The 19,142-nt window shown below is 30.7% G+C and overlaps 1 protein-coding gene across 4 annotated transcripts in view; it reads left to right on the forward strand.

The window, feature by feature from the left end:
* The window catches only part of LOC113516302 (rap1 GTPase-activating protein 1), a 319,783-nt gene that overhangs the window by 165,089 nt on the left and 135,552 nt on the right, over positions 1 to 19,142 (forward strand). For 2 of the 4 annotated variants that reach the window (XM_052900954.1, XM_052900960.1), the window contains exon 2: positions 14,227 to 14,432. The exons of the other annotated variants lie outside the window; for them this stretch is intronic. In XM_052900954.1, coding sequence (XP_052756914.1) covers positions 14,332 to 14,432 — 101 coding nt within the window. In that variant the 5' untranslated portion in view covers positions 14,227 to 14,331. The remainder of the gene's footprint in view (positions 1 to 14,226; positions 14,433 to 19,142) is intronic. 4 annotated transcript variants of the gene reach the window in all.

Below are 19,142 nucleotides of genomic sequence, written 5' to 3' on the forward strand. Positions count from 1 at the left end.
TACATTATATCTACTTATCTAAATAATATTATAATGTATAAATAGCAAATCCCTTTCCAAAATCAAAATTTCTAACGACCGTATATTGAAACAAATTTTTCGTTTACCAAGATGCTGCTAAGATACTTAGATTATTTTTAAAAGTTAAATTTATTAAGGACGAAAACGTTCAATACATGCGCGGTACGTTATTGAAATGTATTTTAAAATAAGGTATACTCGTACATTCTAAGTTATTCCAACAAACGCGTTAACAATTTTATTGTCGTCAAAGTGGTCAGCTTTTGGCACGTGAAGTATGTCAGCCCACAACTCTTTAAGGCATACAATAGCTGTTGTTTATGATACAACTTCAATAGTTTGGATTTCCTATAAGCATTAGATGAGATAACATCTACCTGAGTTCCTTTCCTTCGTTTCCTTTCGTTCCTTGGGCAATACTGTTTTGATTTACAATAAAGTGATATGATAATAAAGTGTTCAATACTAAGGTATTCTAGTCTAGGGGCTGACAAATTATTGGCATTATTATTATGTATATCATTATTTATATCTATTACGATTCTAGTTGGTTACTGGTATTTAATACAATTTTAGAATTTTGCATTTTAACTATTAACTTCATAGCTGATGGTGATGTAAAGGTGATTTTTAATTATAATTGGACGTCCTTGGAATTTAAGTAGTGTTTCGAAAAAATATTTAGTTTCATTTATAATAAACTAGCTCAAGAATCCGAGTACCCCCTAAAAATACTAATGATTTTTATTTTATCTGGTATATTACGTACTAAGAGTATCTCACGGTTTTACCTGCGTAAATATGTATATAAAATATTCTACGTGCTATGTAAGGGCATAACCTACTCTTGTACCATATTTCAAATCCGTTTAGTAGTTTTTGCGTGAAAGAATAACAATTTTTTGCAATTGTAATAGCAATCGAGTTTATAGGATGTCTATGACCTTGTTATCGCTTTTAATTCAATGGGGTAATTACTTTGTTCAATTTTTATTCCCTGTAAAAGAACTTTATCGAGATTAACATTGTCATTAAATATAAATGTGTTAATGTACACAAAATAAAGTCGCGGTCAAGTTTAGCAAGAAGTAATCATTTCATGCTTAATTAATCGTTGTTTCCAAAACGGTATTACGAGTAAATAATTGGTTCCGGGCATTAGGCTAAGCAGTTTTGCAATTTCACAGCTTAGCCCACGCGTTTAATCGATAACTCCGTGACTATGTGAATCATCGGTTTAACACCAATCGATTTCAATATTTATTGTTTGATAAATCGATGCCTCATGTGGTATACAAATATGCATTCGAAAATATTTGAATTAACGGATGTGGGGTTTCATGAACTGAATAACGCTGCGGTTGCCAAAGTAAACATTATATTATATCTTTCAACACTTCTATTAATACATGAAATAAAATAAAAAAAACATTTATATGAGTATAAAGCGATCCTAATCACAGATATTCATGGATTTTCAGTTTCACATAATCATTTCTGTGAACTAAGAAGCTGCTTTTATTTATTACAACAAGACAGTTCTAGAGCTCCACTGATAAGCAACTAAGCAGTTACAGCTCAGTTATGTTTTGTGCTACAGGTATATTACTTTAAATCTATAAGTGTTGTCTATATCCATTTTGTTAGACAGCATTGTGTCGTAATGGTATTTAATACTCAAGCAATAAATTTAATTTTTTTTATCAGTGATTAGATTAGAATAAAATCAGGAAATTAAAGATCATATTCGTATTTGGAAAAATATAATTAGTCAGCGATATTAACTACTCTAATAGTTTCCAACCATGTATGGTCCAATGCATGAATTTAAACTGGTTTTCGTATAGGCGCCATAGTTCCCGATCTGGTGATCTAAATCAAATTTACATATAATCGTTTCTGAGTACGCCTATTATATTCAAGATCATACAAGTGTATGACAATGAAGGACAATCATAAAAATAAACACAAAGAGAAGTACCTAGAAAATCAAGGTTAATCCATGGAATCAATGAAAGTAGAAAAAGCAAGTAGGGACTTTCTTTTATTTACATGACAATCACCTTTTTAAAAAAATAAAATTTTCTATTTTGACAAAAAAGAAATCAATGAGCGAAGGGTTTTCTTATACAACTTAGAATGGCAAACAAGCTGACGGGCCACCTGATGGAAAGTGGTAACCGCCGCCTATAGGCATGAGCAGTACCATGGACATAACAGAGTATACTGTTTCGCGCATGAAACCCCCCATGTGTTGCCATTCTTAAGAACTCAGATGTTATTCCTTTGTACCCTGTAAATTCACGCCATATCCCACCCTTCAAACCGAAACACAGCCACGCAAACACAGCTGCTTCACGGATGTTTCATAGATATATTAAATTGTACATAATCATCATTATATCAGCCGTTAACTGTTCAATGCTGTACTTAGGAGACGGGACGGTTCCCTGGTAGCAGTGTATGGGAGAGCCATACACTGCCACCAGGGAAACGTCCCGAGCAACCTACATCCAGTGACTCCCTTCAATTCATTTGAGGTCATCGCTCTACACATCGTTTGTCTGTACGGGGTCCCCATTCAAAATCCTTTATTTCCCATTAGTTGTCGATTCTTAGAGCTATGTAACCAGTACATTGCCACTTTAGTTTGCTATCCTCCTTAGATTTGTACATATTTTAATCGAAATGTATAGCATATTTCATCATACTGAAATACATACTGAAGTGTCAAAGTCGTTCAGCAGTGTCATCATCATCATTATTATCATCATCATACCAGCTATTATCTGTTCACAGCTGAACACAGGCCTTCCCCATAGACTGCCATAAGGAACGGCCCTGAGCTTCCTGCATCCACTGACTTCCTACCATACATTTGCATGTTCAGTTGTTTTTTTTTTTTGATGGGTGAAAATGGTATGGTAACCCCACCTGCGCTAATGGGATACGCTGGCGGAGCACCAGTGAAGGGTGATAGATGAGAATGAAAACAGGCCAGTTAGCCCATCATGATGAATTCATCAGGAATTAACCATGATAGTTTCCAGGGAGAACCGCGAGGAGGTCGACCTGGTTGGGTATATTGCTAGCAATGGGATACTCAGTCTCCATTACTAACAATCCCTTTCCCCCCTCATGTTCAGTTGTTGAACATTTAGCAGTATACGAGTAAGTGTGATTAAATTTTCAACATCAAATTTCTCTTTCGCTTTTATAAAATTAGTATTATTATCCTTAAAGTATGGGAAAAATGCTTCAAGAAAAAACATACCTTTAACATCTTTCATTTTCCCACAAGATTTATTTAAGGCAATTAAAGTAACTTGATTGCGAAAGAATTATTCTCTCTCGCCAATTATCATGTACGTAATGGCCAATATATTAGGTATCAGACTCTAGTGAGATTTATCGACACTAAAAACAATTCCAATTCAAAAAGAGTACCTACTAGTAAAATAACTTTTTTTTCTTTTAACATCCTTTTCACTGGATATTGGATTTGAAACAATACTTACACACCCTTTCTTTCAAATATACTGATATATCTATAACTATATGAAAATATTCTCTATAAATTATGATAAATACAATAGGCACAAAAGTTAACATTATTGCAACGATGGTGTTTTATTCAATGTCATCAGCAATAATAAAACAAATTGAACAAATATTGCAGTGTAACCAAGTTTAATTTGTACTCTCGCTGTTTTACTGCTTAGTCTTACGAAATATGTACTTTCAAAGTAACCCTGGAGAGATTCCATTTTACTTTATTCTATAATTGTGTATAGTAAAATAAAAACGAAGGCTGTTTTAAGTCGTCACGATTTTATTGCACTATTTTTAATGAGGAATTTGACCGGAACGTGACTTTATAACAATAATAAATGCTCATAATTGTAATCCTAAGAACTACATTATCACCTAAACTCGACTGTTGCTATTATAGCAAAAGAAAGGTATAAAATATATAGGAATATATATAATAAATAGTAATAATAAAAAATATATATCAAAATTTGTACACAACAGGATCCCAAGATAGAAAGTCTTAATTCCTGATTTTTCAAACTTATGTGTAGGACGTATAAAAATGATTGTTACTTGTTCAGTATTATCCAAGGGCGCGTAACGTTGCCTTCCGTTAGGCAGTATAAAATATTCTATTCTAGCCTTCTTATAATGAAGGCGGCCTGGAAACTCTTGTCATCAGATGACGTAATCCTCACACCAAAAGTTTTTAGTAGCAAACATTAATACACGACTCGATGATCATTCTAGTCCATAACAGGTAGAAGATTCGGATTACCATCATAATTATCGCGTTGAGTGTTAATTGATCATAAAAATAAATGCTATTCACGCATGCATTTGTCTGTCCATGGGTTAATGACTACACGTGATTATATGAAATGGTGAAAGTTTTTACTATTTAACATACTAAACAAGCTACAGCCTATCCTAAAAAAATATAAAAATAGTCAAGAACAATAAAGAAATCTTTTATAATTCATGTCAACATTATAACAATTGCGTAATAGTAACAAAACTCAAGAGAAATTGTTCTCAGTGTCTATTATTTGTTGGGGTAAAGAAGATAGATTGCGTCTTTATTTATATATGTTTTCTTTGATACCCATCTAGAATACTGTAGATAATTAAGTTATGACTATATTAGGCACACTGAACAAATTAATGTATCATTTTGGTATTGTTTTGCAAACAACAACGTTTTTAATCTTGATTGATTTAATATTGACTGGTAAATTCATTATTTAATATAAAGAAATGTTTACATACATTAAGTTTAAAATATTTGACAATGTTTTCGCCAGGATTAAAACTTTAAATCGCTGTTCAGAATAAAATAAAACATTTTCAATTAGCATTAATTAATACAGGCTTGTCTTTATTTAGATATTTAAGATAATGATTACTATATAAGTGCGATAGATTTACATATAAAATTAAGCCGTTAATTAAGTTGTATTTTTCTATATTTGTTACCAGTTATGCGTGGAACAGTCCACTTTGGCACAGGTCAAAATTAGCAATATTATTATTGCTGGCTTTATTTATACTAAACTGTACCAGCTATAGCTATTGCCACCTACTAATGAACAGTTGTTTTTATTTAAAGTTTTAAGATCTATTTTTAAGCGAATTAAAAAAAAAAGTAAGAAGTGACGAAAACTTCTTCTTGTAATCGATATGCCAGTGTTGATCTCTAATTAAATTTGTTACAGTTCTAGTCCTTGATTTCTGCAGAGAATGTCTTAAATTATCAAATGGTCATTTAAACTTGAATCAACGAGAGGACAAATATTTTATTAAAAAAAGGACAGGGAGTGGTCATACTGTACGCAGTTAATACCAGTTGTATACTGTACTTTATCTCTAATAGCAGCGTAGACTTTCTTAGTATGAAGAAGTACTACTACTACATATTCCCAATAAGATTAAGAAAATAGCATTCTTAAACCACATTTGTTTCGCGCCTGGAGGAGCGAGCTAGTATTTTATTTGCAATTATCTCCATTTTACAGCTTAAAAAAAGGAAGAAACTACTTTTTATAATGTAGCTTCTAGAAAGACGTTAGCTAAGCTATTAGAACACAATAAATATATTAATACAATTCAGATAATTACTTTGAAAATAACATTTTTCGATATTCATACAAAATTTCAGAATCCTGTATAATAATTAATTCAAATCTGTCTAATTATAAATTGAAACATTCACGACGCTTCAAATACAAGATGTGATTACTCTATATAGGCATCTCTCAATTTTAATCTTCTTTCTTCTTCGTTGCTTTAACAACTTTATATTTATGTGTTACCAACAGGTAGGCCGTGTCATTCTCTATTAATTTCTATCTAAAATTTGTTCTTTTATAATGATCTACTGTCTATATCTGTTGTAATGTGTAAATGTTTTCTTTTATTTACATTTCAATTTGTTGTTTTGTATACATAAGTTCCACTTTTATCTTTAACAACTATTAAGAATTCCCTTTTTTCTTTCTGTCTGTAATTTATTCTCTTATTGATTCTTTATTATTTGTCTCGTTTTTAAACCTATAAATCATAATAATTTTATACATTATTTAAGATCATTTAAATTGCCTAGCTTATTTCCTATATTGTATAATGCAAATAGAGTATCATTCATCATTTGTACTTATACCAACTTAACTGTGACTACCTCAAGCTTAACTGTAAATTTTAATAAACAAATACTTTTCGTTGTTAATTTACTGTTACTAAAATAAAACAAAAAAAAAAATTTGGAAACCCCAAAGGAAAAATACAAATTCGTAATAATATTTTTTTTATGTTAGAAACATATGGTAGTTCTTTTGTGATTAACAGTTGAAAACTTGTTTGTTGTTACATTAATTTGGTTTTTAAATATACTTACATTCTTAAATAACAATTTTTATCCAATTACAGAATACAAGTACATTCAACAATAAAAATGTTATAATGCTTATAATTCCCATGTAGTTATTATTCATATATTCTCACGTCTATAGGACATGGAAAGAAAGTTATACAAGTACTTTCCTTCAAAGTACAATAGCTAACAGTCTGTATTTACCTATCTATACTAATGTTATAAAGAGAAAAAAATTATATTTTTGTGTGTATGTTTGTAATGAATAAACTCAAAAACTACTTTGCCGATTTCAAAAATTCTTTCACCATTAGAAAGCTACATTCACCCTGAGTAATATAGGCTATATTTATTACTAAAAAAGATTAGGAATCCTTATTAAAACTTTAATAACGTAACTCAAGCTGTAAAAAAATGCTATAAAATATCTTTCGTCGCGTGCGCTACGGAAACTATTAGGGATAGAACAAAAGTATGTTCTACAATATTGAAGAAAATATCAATAACTACAAAAAACTTCGCTATACTATATGTCCGACTATTATCGTTATGTCACAATAACCGCTTTTTAAAATGTTGTAAAAATGTCTACCCGTGCGAAGCCGGGACGGGCCATTAGTAGTTATATGAAATTATACTATTTTGTCAGTATCCTCTTCGTCAATATCTTTTCATTTGCATTCATTCTCCACTGAACTACATCATTGCCTATCATCAATCATCTAACAAAATACAGGTATTTTACATCGCAAACGTTGTTCTAACAAACAATCGTTTGACAGCTCTGTTTCATTACACAAGTTTGTACTAATGCCTAGTCTAGTCCTAGATTTACGATGGCCGCATCGCGTAGGAGCTGTTAGCCTTGCGCCTATATGTATTCAACTTGGCTTATAAATTAGTCAGCTGAAACGCTAGCCTGTCAAATTTGACAAACTATCTACTACATTAATCGTATTGGCTTACGTTTGTTTTGAAATTTATTTACGAACTGGCTATATTCCGCAGTTGTTTCTAAGTGAATAAAAAAGTAATGGTTCATCTGTGTATCAAATTGCATTCAAAACCATTCAGGCATATAAGCGTGATTAGCTAACGAACATCCACACATCAAAATTTTTTTACAAACTTTCACATTTTTATAATATTGGTGGGATATAACAACAATAATTTATTGGATTCTTATCACATTAAATATGTAAAAATCTTGACATGTATACAATATACTGGATGCTTTCACCATCACTATAACGGTAATGAGTTGTAGTGGTCTTTTATTATAATTTGCCTAAGTATAAGCTATTAATGTGTAAGCCTTAAGCATGGACTCGACATTTAATGTCAAATTAGTCATTAATTAGTGTTTAAAGAACTTATATTTTATAAACTTCGATCATTAGTTCAACATTAATAAGTACTAAATACTTGATCAAAGCTTTAAAAACGACAGAGCGATAATTGCAGAATGGGTTCGTATTTTGAATTAATTTGCAATTATTTTGACACAAACAAAATTGCTGCTTTTTTATATACATTTTCAGATTTAAGTTACAATGAGTTCTATAAAGTTTTAGATAGATTTTTTCTTTTCAATTTTATTTTATTCGAATCAATGATAGAATGTCATAATTTATTAGTTTTTTGAAATAAGTATATTTATTTTTTTATTATACGAAAATATTATTAAAAATTTACAATTAGATGCAATTGTCATCTATCTATTATTATTTATTTATCGTTTTAAAAATTATAAAAAATAAATAATTAATTGCAATTATTCATATCTTTTTAAAATACTTAACATTTTCTATTAATTAGTCTACAAAAGGACTGCCAAAATGGAAGCTCTAAAATGGCTAGGTATGCTAAAATTGTTCACTTTAATGCGGCCTTAAGACGTAGGCTTTCAAAATAGCCAAATCTCGAGGTCGTAAGGAGTCATGCCGATCAGAATTAGTATAATAGTGACATAAAGGCGATTACCACTGAAACTTGCGCAGGCGTCATTCGATGAATAATTGAAGTAATGAAATGTAATAAATCTAAAATGCACGTCTTAATCGATGATATAAAACCGGTAGTCTGTAATTAATAAGCCTGATGGATTACCGATTTCACAAAGTTTTTCGGTGTTAATTCATGTTTAAACGATTGTTGTTATTTAGATTACCATTATAAATATGCATATTAGCTACAATACTCATGCTTCAATGACTGTTAAAATTCAAATGAGGTTTGCTGTTAATAAACAAATATTTCTTGTAGTTCCATTATTTAAAATAATCAAAGTTTTTTTTTTTTTAAGAATGCTAAAGTATAATTTTTTATTAAACTTGGTTTTCACAAAAACTTCGTTATCGTTTAGTTAAGATAAATACCTAATTGAATATCGCTTCTGTATTTACTTACATCATCATCATCATATCAGCCTTTAACTGATCCACGGTCTCCACGAACTAAACCAAGGTCTCTACTACTGGGGTTTTTTGCCAATAGTTTCCACGCTTGGCAGGTGGATTGACAACCGTAGTTTTTTGATACTTACTTTGGTGATGTTTTAAACGGGACGCTACTGCCCATTTCTTGACCACTAAGTTCTCTTAATCGCCTTTTACGATACCCACGGGAAAGGAAGAGCTAGTGCATTTTATACCGGAACCACACTGCGAACATATAGTATATACATATTTATTTACATATAGTTAGCTATAAATCAAATTAAATGTAGAAACATTTTATTATATCTATGTAAAAAAAACATATTTTTGACACACAATCACACACACTCTTAAACAGATAATACTGTATAAAAAGTGTTGCATTATTTACCATTCCCTCCGGAACTTTAAATTAAAGATTTCATTATCATAGTTCTTCAAAGTATCTACTTTGTTCATTCTGCTGATAGGAACATAATTATCTCATTACAAAAATAGTACAACAATACGAGTTCGATTTGTTTCACAACACTTATCGCTGAATCTGTTATTGGCATTGATTTATAACAAATACATTCATTGCACCATTTCTGAGTCGTGACTCGCGTATAATCTTTAGAAAGTATTACTCCTTACTCTTCCTTACAATTATCATTGTTTATTTTTATTATTAATTATTTCACTATGATTGTAAACGGGAAAGTGAATTTATTTATTACCTTTTGGCATCTTATCCGAACATTATGAAATTTGATATATGCGTAGTATTTGGCAAGAAGGAGATAGGCTAAACGTTTTTTATGCAACTTAGAATGGCAAACAAGTTGACGGTCCGCCTGATGGAAAGTGGTAACTGTCGCCTATAGAAATGAATAATACCATGGATGTAATAGAGTATTGATATGGACGTAGTAGAGTATTTCGCCCATGATACCCCCCATGCGTTGCCATTCCTGAGGACTCAGGTGTTATTCCTCTGTACCCTGTATTCACGCCATATCCCACCCTTCAAACCGAAACACAGCCATGCAAACACAACTGCTTCACGGTAGAAACACGAATGGGACAGAGGTACCCAAGCAATCGACTTTTGTACAAAGTCTTCCTCTGGTAATTGGATGACAATATTTTAAAGTACCTACAGCTGCCATTTATTACTTTGAACATTCATTGTTTTTATGATGATAATAATGAACCAGTTCGACGTTCTTATGTAATATTTATAGTTTTACTTTATCTGTTACTTTCATAACAAAATTGATATGTCACTGTGTTCGTCATAAAAAAATCTCTTTAATTTATTATTACATGAACTTTATGCTTACATATAATTTTTTATGTAAAAAAATCACCAATGTTCTGAAAAACTGTTCGAAATGATGGTCACAGCCACCTTTTATTATTATACCGCTGGTCGCGAACGTTTAGAGTGAGGAATAAATTCCCAGCCGAGGTTTTTTCTAGATACTACAGTATGACAGTAAAGAGAATGTCTTTAAAAAGGATGTATTAAGATTTCTTCAGGGTCGACAACACATAATGTCACAGGCATCCATAGGATATACCACCGTTTATCATTAGACAGGATCTATGTTTGTTTACCACATAAATATATAAAAAGGATTGTCTTTTAAAGAAAGAGAAACTTTGTACATTTATGTGCCTGTAATTAATAGATACACAAATTGCATTGTCATCAAGCAAAGTCATGTTATTAAACCCATTAGTAAGTTAATTTAGAAAGGTTTGTTTCTAAACCAACCGATAAAGTTGAACCTAAAACCTTATGGAATATAAGGATACCGATAAAATTTTATCGGTTATATTATGTATTAATTTATATAATCGATCCTCATTACTTCGAAATTTCATGGGTTATTTACGTAAACATGTCAAAGGGATAAATTAAAACATAAAATTTACAAATTTTCTTCCTCGTTATTAAGTTATAACACCACATTGATATTGTGGTTTTAACAGCTTAATACTTTTAATACGATGATGTAACTATTATGTGCAAAATTCTATTAATATGTCTCATATCAGATACGATGGATCAATTTTAATGCAGCATTTTTCCGTAATCCCGTCGCATAGTCTTATAAATATATTATTATTGAACATTAACATTGTGCAATTAATTAATAATATGAAATATGTACTAAATAAAATTAAAGCACATACAGGCTAATAATGAATTAAAGCCGTATACTCGTGCACCCAAAATATCACATGTGCATTATATTTATCGATATCTCTAGCTTGTTACCAAGTCGACCTCGATTTTAATTATATACATTATATTTATACTTTATAGACGTAGACCACCAAGAGTAACATTTGATCGGCGATAAATCATTTAGTTGTCTTTTATATTGTTTACATTGACATGTGTGGGTGTGATCTTAATTTTAGTAATGGCAACATTTTATAGAGATATCCTGCTATTATCGCTGCAATACTTTATTATCACAAAATTGCAATTGCAACATTTCAAATAAATGATTTTTATTAGATACCAATTCCAGATTTGGATGATTATAATATTCAAACAAGAAAAGTTAATGTGATAGGCAATAACTAGTTTGGAATACAATACAATATTAATATTCAATAATTTATCGACTTTATTACATGAATTATTATGTTGACAGTTGAATGTGTAGAAGTAAGTACAGGCTATCGTCACCGGTTTGCCCACGTAAAGTAAAATAAAATGTATCCTAAGATATGATCCATCTGTGTACCAAATTTCATTGAAATCCTCTCAACCTTGTTTGAATAAGCTTTCACATGTTATTAGTAATATAAGTAAACATAAACTCCGTATGGTTCACATACGTCGATGGTCGAGAAATTTAAAATATTAATTTCGATAAATGTTTTCATATCCGTTTCGAATATGTGATTCATACTCACATGAATGGTATCATGACCAATCTGGCAAAATTAATGTATCCTCTTGATTTTTTTCTTTACTATTGAAACATTTTTTTCTGATGATGTACAGCAACAAAGACGTCACAGTAGATGCATATTTAAATAGATGCTACAACTTTTTGTTCTAACCAAGTTTAAAATAGCCTTCTTGGACTTGGGATAAATATCAAATTTTAAGTTCTTACATAAATGATAAGGTTGAGAAAAGTTGAGGGCAATGACGAAAATAGTATTACTAATGGTATTTTCAAAAGTGTATGAGGTGGTTGCTCTTATCGAGCAATAACTTTTTATAATATCATGGCAATGACTCCAATACTGGGGTGCTTATTTTATAAAATTGTGGCGTGTAGGAGAAACTTACGTCAGTTTGCCATAATCTGTTTCTGGGTATTATTTTCAGCTTACACTTTTGACATGAAGATCTCAAGTCAGTCATTTTTGAGATCACTTATAAATTTTAAGGTCAATTACTATGTAAACTAGACTTAATCTCACGGTCTCAATTAACTTTTGTTTATGATAACGGTTGCGTTGATTTACAATCATTTATGTTACTACTCTTTGTTTTTATGATCCCGCGACGAATACATTTCTCCAGACAACTAATTTCACTTAGTTAAAGTGCATTTAGTGCGAGGGAATTCACGTTCTTTCCATACTCTTGCAAGTTTTGTTTAGTGTATACGTGCTAAGATATAGATTAGTGCATGCCATTTCAAAACAATCTTTATGATAACTGGACTACATTCGTTAATAATTTTGTGCGTTAGTCTTGCATTGTCCCGTTTGTATAATCCTAGTTGCTTCTGAGTTGTCTTTTTTTAATGTTGTTACTTTACAGATTTTTTTTTAGTTCTAATTCACGTTTAGAAATATATTTCAATACACTAGGCCTCTAACTTCAAACATCTATATAACTTGGATTGACCAGTGTTTTGTTCAGATTTATCTTCACACGACTTTTAAACAATATCTGATTATGAGCTTCCGTTGTTTGCAATAATCTTTTCACATCATCTTTATATTTTATTGCTGCCAAATTTAGTTACTTATTACTACTGTTCTCAATGAGAATGTTTAAAACTTTAATTTGAGTATGTGAATTTATTATAAGTATATTTTTAATGTTCACAAACTTGAGTACAATGAAGTCATTGGACTATATCTAACGTCTTAATATCTAGTTTGAAATCAAAGACACCGTTATCAATATAATGTTAACGGTTAAAACAAAATGCTTTGTAATGAAATTTAATCTGCGAATAGATCGCTGATTTAACATTTAATATGTATTGATTGTTCTCGGAAATGATGTGCTCAGTGAATATTGACTTTAAAAGTCAATATCAGTTTGTATTTATAAAATGAGATGTATTAAAAAGCATATATAAAGATTTGTGTTGTTTATATTATATAATATATACTTTAATTATTAATTAAGTGTATCTTCCCTGAAGTCCTTATATATTAATTTAGAATTAAATAAGTATATGAAACTCACATCTAATGCAAGTTATAATTAGTTTCTGTATCAAGTTAATTTTTATTTTTTTTCATTCAAAGCTCAAACTGAGTTAGTTTTAGTGAATGTGCAGGGTACAGAAGAATAACATCTGAGTCTTCAGGAATAGCAACGCATGGGGTGTATGATGGGCGAAGCAGTATACTCTGTTATGTCCATGGTACTGCACATGTCTATAGGCGACGTTTACCATTTTCCATCAGGTGGGCCGTCAGCTTGGTTTCAATTCTAAGTTGCATAAAAAAAAAGTTTCTCAGTGGGTTTGAACATAATACTTTTCATTATATTTACCTAGCTATTAGGTAGTATAAACTATAATCATTGTAGATGGTATGACTCACCGACATTGCACGATGTATTGCAAAATGTTATCGCATAAATAGTTTTTATAAAATCTGTATTTTTATATAGCATTAAAAGGCACATTTACTAAAGATATTCCCATTATTCATTCGATTTTATCTTAACCTAATTACGTATATGGTATTTTTATTCAAAAATATTTAATTTTGAAGTTAAAGCGAAAGATTTTTTTAATTTAATAAATCTGTATATTAACGGTGCACGTATTTTATTCATTAGAATTTTTTGGTATATGTGAACACCTACAAGACTTATTATATATTTTTTTTATTAAATTTAATTAACTAATATAAAACATATTGTAACTTGCATGGTTTTATTGGCTCATTATATATGTTTACTATAATGTTATCCTTATGTGTACAATAATAATATTATAATGTGGTTTTGTGAATCATTTACTAATTATTATTATAATAAGTTTTGTATAATATTTCCCGTTGATCCAATCTAGTATGTTCTGTGCTTGGGAGTCGGTTGCTTTAGTGCTTATCTCCTTGTAAATATACTTGAACCCTATTTCTCTTTAATTTTAGGGGAAAAGGCGGTTTTGGATTGGACACAGTAGTACGACAGTGAACTGTAATTCTTAGTTAAAATTGTTATTTCGAAGTACTAATTGTGCGGTGATAAGAAGTCGAATGAAGTCGAAAATAGTGAAGATGAAATATTTGCCTGCGGGCGGTCATAAGGAATCGTATACGTTACTTACCGCCAGGAGGAGATATATGAAGAAGCTAATGTATGTATATTTTCTTTTATATAATTTTGTCGACGTTTATATAAATGGAGATGTTTCAGAAATTTATGTAAGCTGCACTAAGTCAATGTACACAATCATGTAAAAATCTTTAAAAGTAACAAAACCTTTTCGTACTCGTACCAATAAAGTAATTAATAAATCAATTTAATTCTTTCTTTCTGAATATTCTCATATATTTTCTTTTTGTATTTCAATACTGTACAATGACAGGGTCCAAAAACGAAACATCTCCTTTTGTAAACAATTTCACGAACTTCGACACATTTTTTTGACGTACTTGCTATTTGACGTAGCTATTCGCAGTTGTAGCCAGTTTATTATAGTGTACAGTGAAGATGGGTCATTGGCAATATTAATAATTAATAACAATGAATAATTTCACCATTACCACTGATTAGCAATAAACTTTGTATGCATGTGCCGGTGATAAATATTTTATGCAAAGCATTATGCAGAGCTTTGATTATAATAATATATGGAGAGTAATAACAAAATACTAGTTGTAGTAAATTATATCTATTTTATAGTTAAATTATAAACTCAATGAGGCTATAGTAGTGATAATTGCTTTAACAATAACTTTTTTAAGCCACTACCAAAAGGGGAAGATTCTTAATTTACGTATTGTATTTTCTTTGTGACGTATCTAATTCTACCTAATTAAATTTTTGTTCAACAATAGAGTTTACATCTGTGCTGGTTCCATATTAATATTGTATAAATTAATTTAAGTAAACTTAAATTTTTAAATAGTCATTTTTTCATGATTCTACCACCTATACGGAACGCAATTTCAGCCAAGAAAAACGAGAAAAAAGCTCAGCTTTTTCTTTTATTTTAAAGTTAAATTATATAAATTACAAATTTGTGTGAATACCGATTACTAAAATTAAGGGATGGAGAGTTAACGCGCATTTACTCCGTTTTGACTTCATTTTATAAATTATATAATTTCAAACATCTATTTATTATCCACTTTTCTTCTAATAATATAATATTATAATTGTAGTTAAAATTAAAAGGGAAGAAATCTCTCTTATAAACATTGCTTTTCATATAACACGGGTCAGAAGTAATCAGATTAAATCAAGTAGCTACTGTAGTTACTAATTTTAATTACTATTGTCAGTCACCCGACAGTTAATATTAACTCGTGATGGTTCAGTGATTCCACTACAATTGAAGAAACTGTCTGTTAATAGCAAGACACAGTGACAAATATCAACCACTCGTAAAACGGGTAAACTGTCGGCCTCCCGTTAAACTGGCTAGATGTTTAATCATGATGGATGAAGCTTGCTGTGCTTTAACGAACTGCATATTTCAACGTGCCCTATATAACGTCCCTTGCCGATTATCTCAAACATAGGGAAATAGTGGTTTTGCAAATGTAGAATTTCTTGTTTCTGTTAAGAAATAAATGCTGCTGGTGTTGTTCTGTGAAACTTGTGGTGTAACACTATGGCGTTAATGTGACAGGAATTATGAGAGATGATAAAATAACGATGATAATATTTTATTCCAAAAGCAAACTTAGTATTCTGATAACAGCGTTCACTTAAAAAGACATACAGTAGCGCTATTTTATAAGAGGTTTGGTATGAAACAGAAATATTGAGATAAATGTATACTTAATTGATTAATAATTAATGTGGCCTGATAATTAAACTCAACTTCCAGATTATGCCTCAAATTTTTCCAACTTACGTTTGATTTTTATTTTGTATTTCGAAGGCCATGCAAAACTGTCCGCTAAGCCAAGTTAGAAACCCTCGTATACAACGATGACCTTAGAAGCTCTTGACATTTGAGGAACCTACTCACATGTTTAATAGTCTTAATAGTAACAGTAATGTCCTATCTAATTGAATAAGAACCCATGTCATTGAAATTACGTCATCTCAAAAAAATTTCAATATCTGATGTAATCATCACATGACTGTGCGAATTATAAATGGATGTATTTTTTGTGCATATGTTACACGATATCTATACTAAATACGAGTATTAACTAACTTACATATTTTTTGTCATCAATACACTTCCATTAGTCGGCTCTCGTTACTCTAGTTACTTTTAATATATTAAAATTACCCAATAATAATACAAATGAATGATGCTAAATTGTATCATCATTGTCATATCAGCCGGTAACTGTCCACTGCTAAACATAGGCTTCCCTATAAAGCGGGTTTTGCCAGTAGTTGCCTAACCTGGCAGGCAGTTTGGCAACCGTAGTTAGTCTATGGTGATGTTTTAAGAGGATTGCTGCTCCTCATCCCTCGACCATTAAACTCCCTTAGTCAGGAGAAAGGGATTGTTAGCAGTGGAATTTGACAGCCCCATTGCTAACAATATGCCCTATTAGGTCGACTTCCACGTAGTTCCCCCTGGACACCGTCGTGAACAATTCTTGTTGAATTCGTCACGATGGGCTAACTGACCTATTTCATCCTCACCTATCATCGTTCACTGGTGCCCCACCGGTGTATACCAATAGCACGGGTGGGGCTACCATTCCATTATCACCCATTAAAAAAAAAACTCCCTTAGTCACCTCTTACGGCACGTACGGGAAATTATATACAGTGATTATATTGACGTTTGTGATAAAAATATTTGATGATTAATTATCATTTACATAGTATACATAATAAGTACCATTTACATTTAAATGTTTTTATAGCTTGATCTCTCTAAATATTGTCTTCAAATACAAAAGAAAGATACAACTAATTGAAGTGGAACTAGGCAAGTTATCCATTTTATTTTTTAATAATATATTTTATAATAATAATTTTTCCAGCATATATTAGACTTCATTTGATTACATTTTAGCTGCAACTTCGTCTGTGTAACCGGCGTAATAAATACATAATATATAATATCTTAGTAGTCTATTTTAATAAAGGGAATTATTGATACAAAAATATAGTAATTAAAGATTTTGCCATTCCGGAATGTGGATCTGCAAGTATTTCTGAAAATAAACCAATCTCCTGTCTATTGAGACTATATTTCTGTATCAATACTTCCCTTTGTGTTTTATATTTTGTACATTCGGATATCAAATCTTCATACATATACATTTCTTTTGTACGATTTAGTTCGTAAGGAACGATCAATTCTGAGATCAATATAAAATAAAAATATTCAAACAGTTCCGGATGAGTAACGAAAAAGGAATGAGTGTGTTAAAAATATTGGTTATTAATTGAATTGATTACAAAATGTTACAAGGCGAAAAAAATACCATCTTATATCTTCTATAAGTTTTAGCTGTATGGTCCCAGCATAGAATGGATCACCCTTTCTTTTCCCATAGGTATCATGAGAGGTGATTAGGGGAACTTAATGATCGAGGTATAAGCAACAGCATCCTTCTTAAAACATCACCAATTCCTAACTGTTGTTGTCAACCCGCTTGCCAAGCGTAGCAACTACTGGCAAAACCCCCTTTTATGGAGAAAGCCTGTGTTCAGAAGTGGCCAGTTAAAGACTGATATAATAAAAAATATATATATAATTTTTAATAAGGGCTACTCTAAGTATAGTCCAACATGCTCATAACCAGTTTTCAATACCTACTACATTCGTACAAAAAACCATTGTAACCGATATTTATTAATAAAACTATGTGTTATCTGAGACGTGTTATACTTATTATTACACGTTATCAATGCCTGTTATTATAGAAATAACAGTCATTTATAATAAGTAGAACACTTATTACCTACTAATTTACACCCTACATAAAAATTAAATTGCAGATCATATTAAGCCGACAATTTGTAATCACATTTTTGTATTCAGGTTCAGTGTGATCTTAATATAGTTAAAAAAGATATAATAATATAAACCTTACTACATTACGATAAAGAACAAATTTAGAAACGTGTAAATTTAATTTTCTACTAACTGCTGACTGTGCCTCCGGCGCACGCGCATCAAAGTACCATCGGGCACAGCGCACCTGCGATTTCGTCCCATTATTATAATCGTGGCAAAAATTAGAACAACATGATTATACAGTGTGTTACAAATTGCTTGCTTACAGTTAAAATATGATTAATTTTACAATTCTTATTGTTAGTGAATGTTAGAGGTGTTTTTATATTATTAAGCAAAACTGCTATTTGCGAAGCAAAGTCTACTTTAAAACGAATTTAAAACACCTCTTCGTCCACTGGTATTTTTTTTTTATATTAAAATCGTAATACCTATTAGAATTTTTACAATCAAAAGAACTCTTTCTTTTGAGTGTTTTATTATGTGATAGCCTCAATAATTCTGAATAATTTTTATAATGTTTTATTTTCTTTTTTAAATTGAAGAGGTGTACGGATAATACTCGTTACTCCCATAAACTAATTAAAAATTAACTGTAAAAGTATTAAGTCATAGAATTGAATAGTAAAATGTGGAACAGGAAATATGTCTTGAAAAGGAAAACTGTCATACGAACAATAATATGCATTTATAATTTGTAAACCATAAGCTACCAGTAATAAGGTATGTTGGTTTGTAATGACACATATTTTCTATATGTTACTAATTACTAATAAATTGCTGTGCAATCCTGGTAAAGAATGCGCCACCCCTTCTCTATCCCGTGGGTGTCGTAGGAGGCGACTAAGGGATTTTTTTATACAACTTAGAATGGCAAACAAGCTGACGGCCCACCTGATG

Source organism: Galleria mellonella, unplaced genomic scaffold, assembly GCF_026898425.1.
Source record: "Galleria mellonella isolate WM207_F2 unplaced genomic scaffold, CSIRO_AGI_GalMel_v1 utg74, whole genome shotgun sequence".
In the NCBI taxonomy this organism is placed as follows: domain Eukaryota; kingdom Metazoa; phylum Arthropoda; class Insecta; order Lepidoptera; family Pyralidae; genus Galleria; species Galleria mellonella.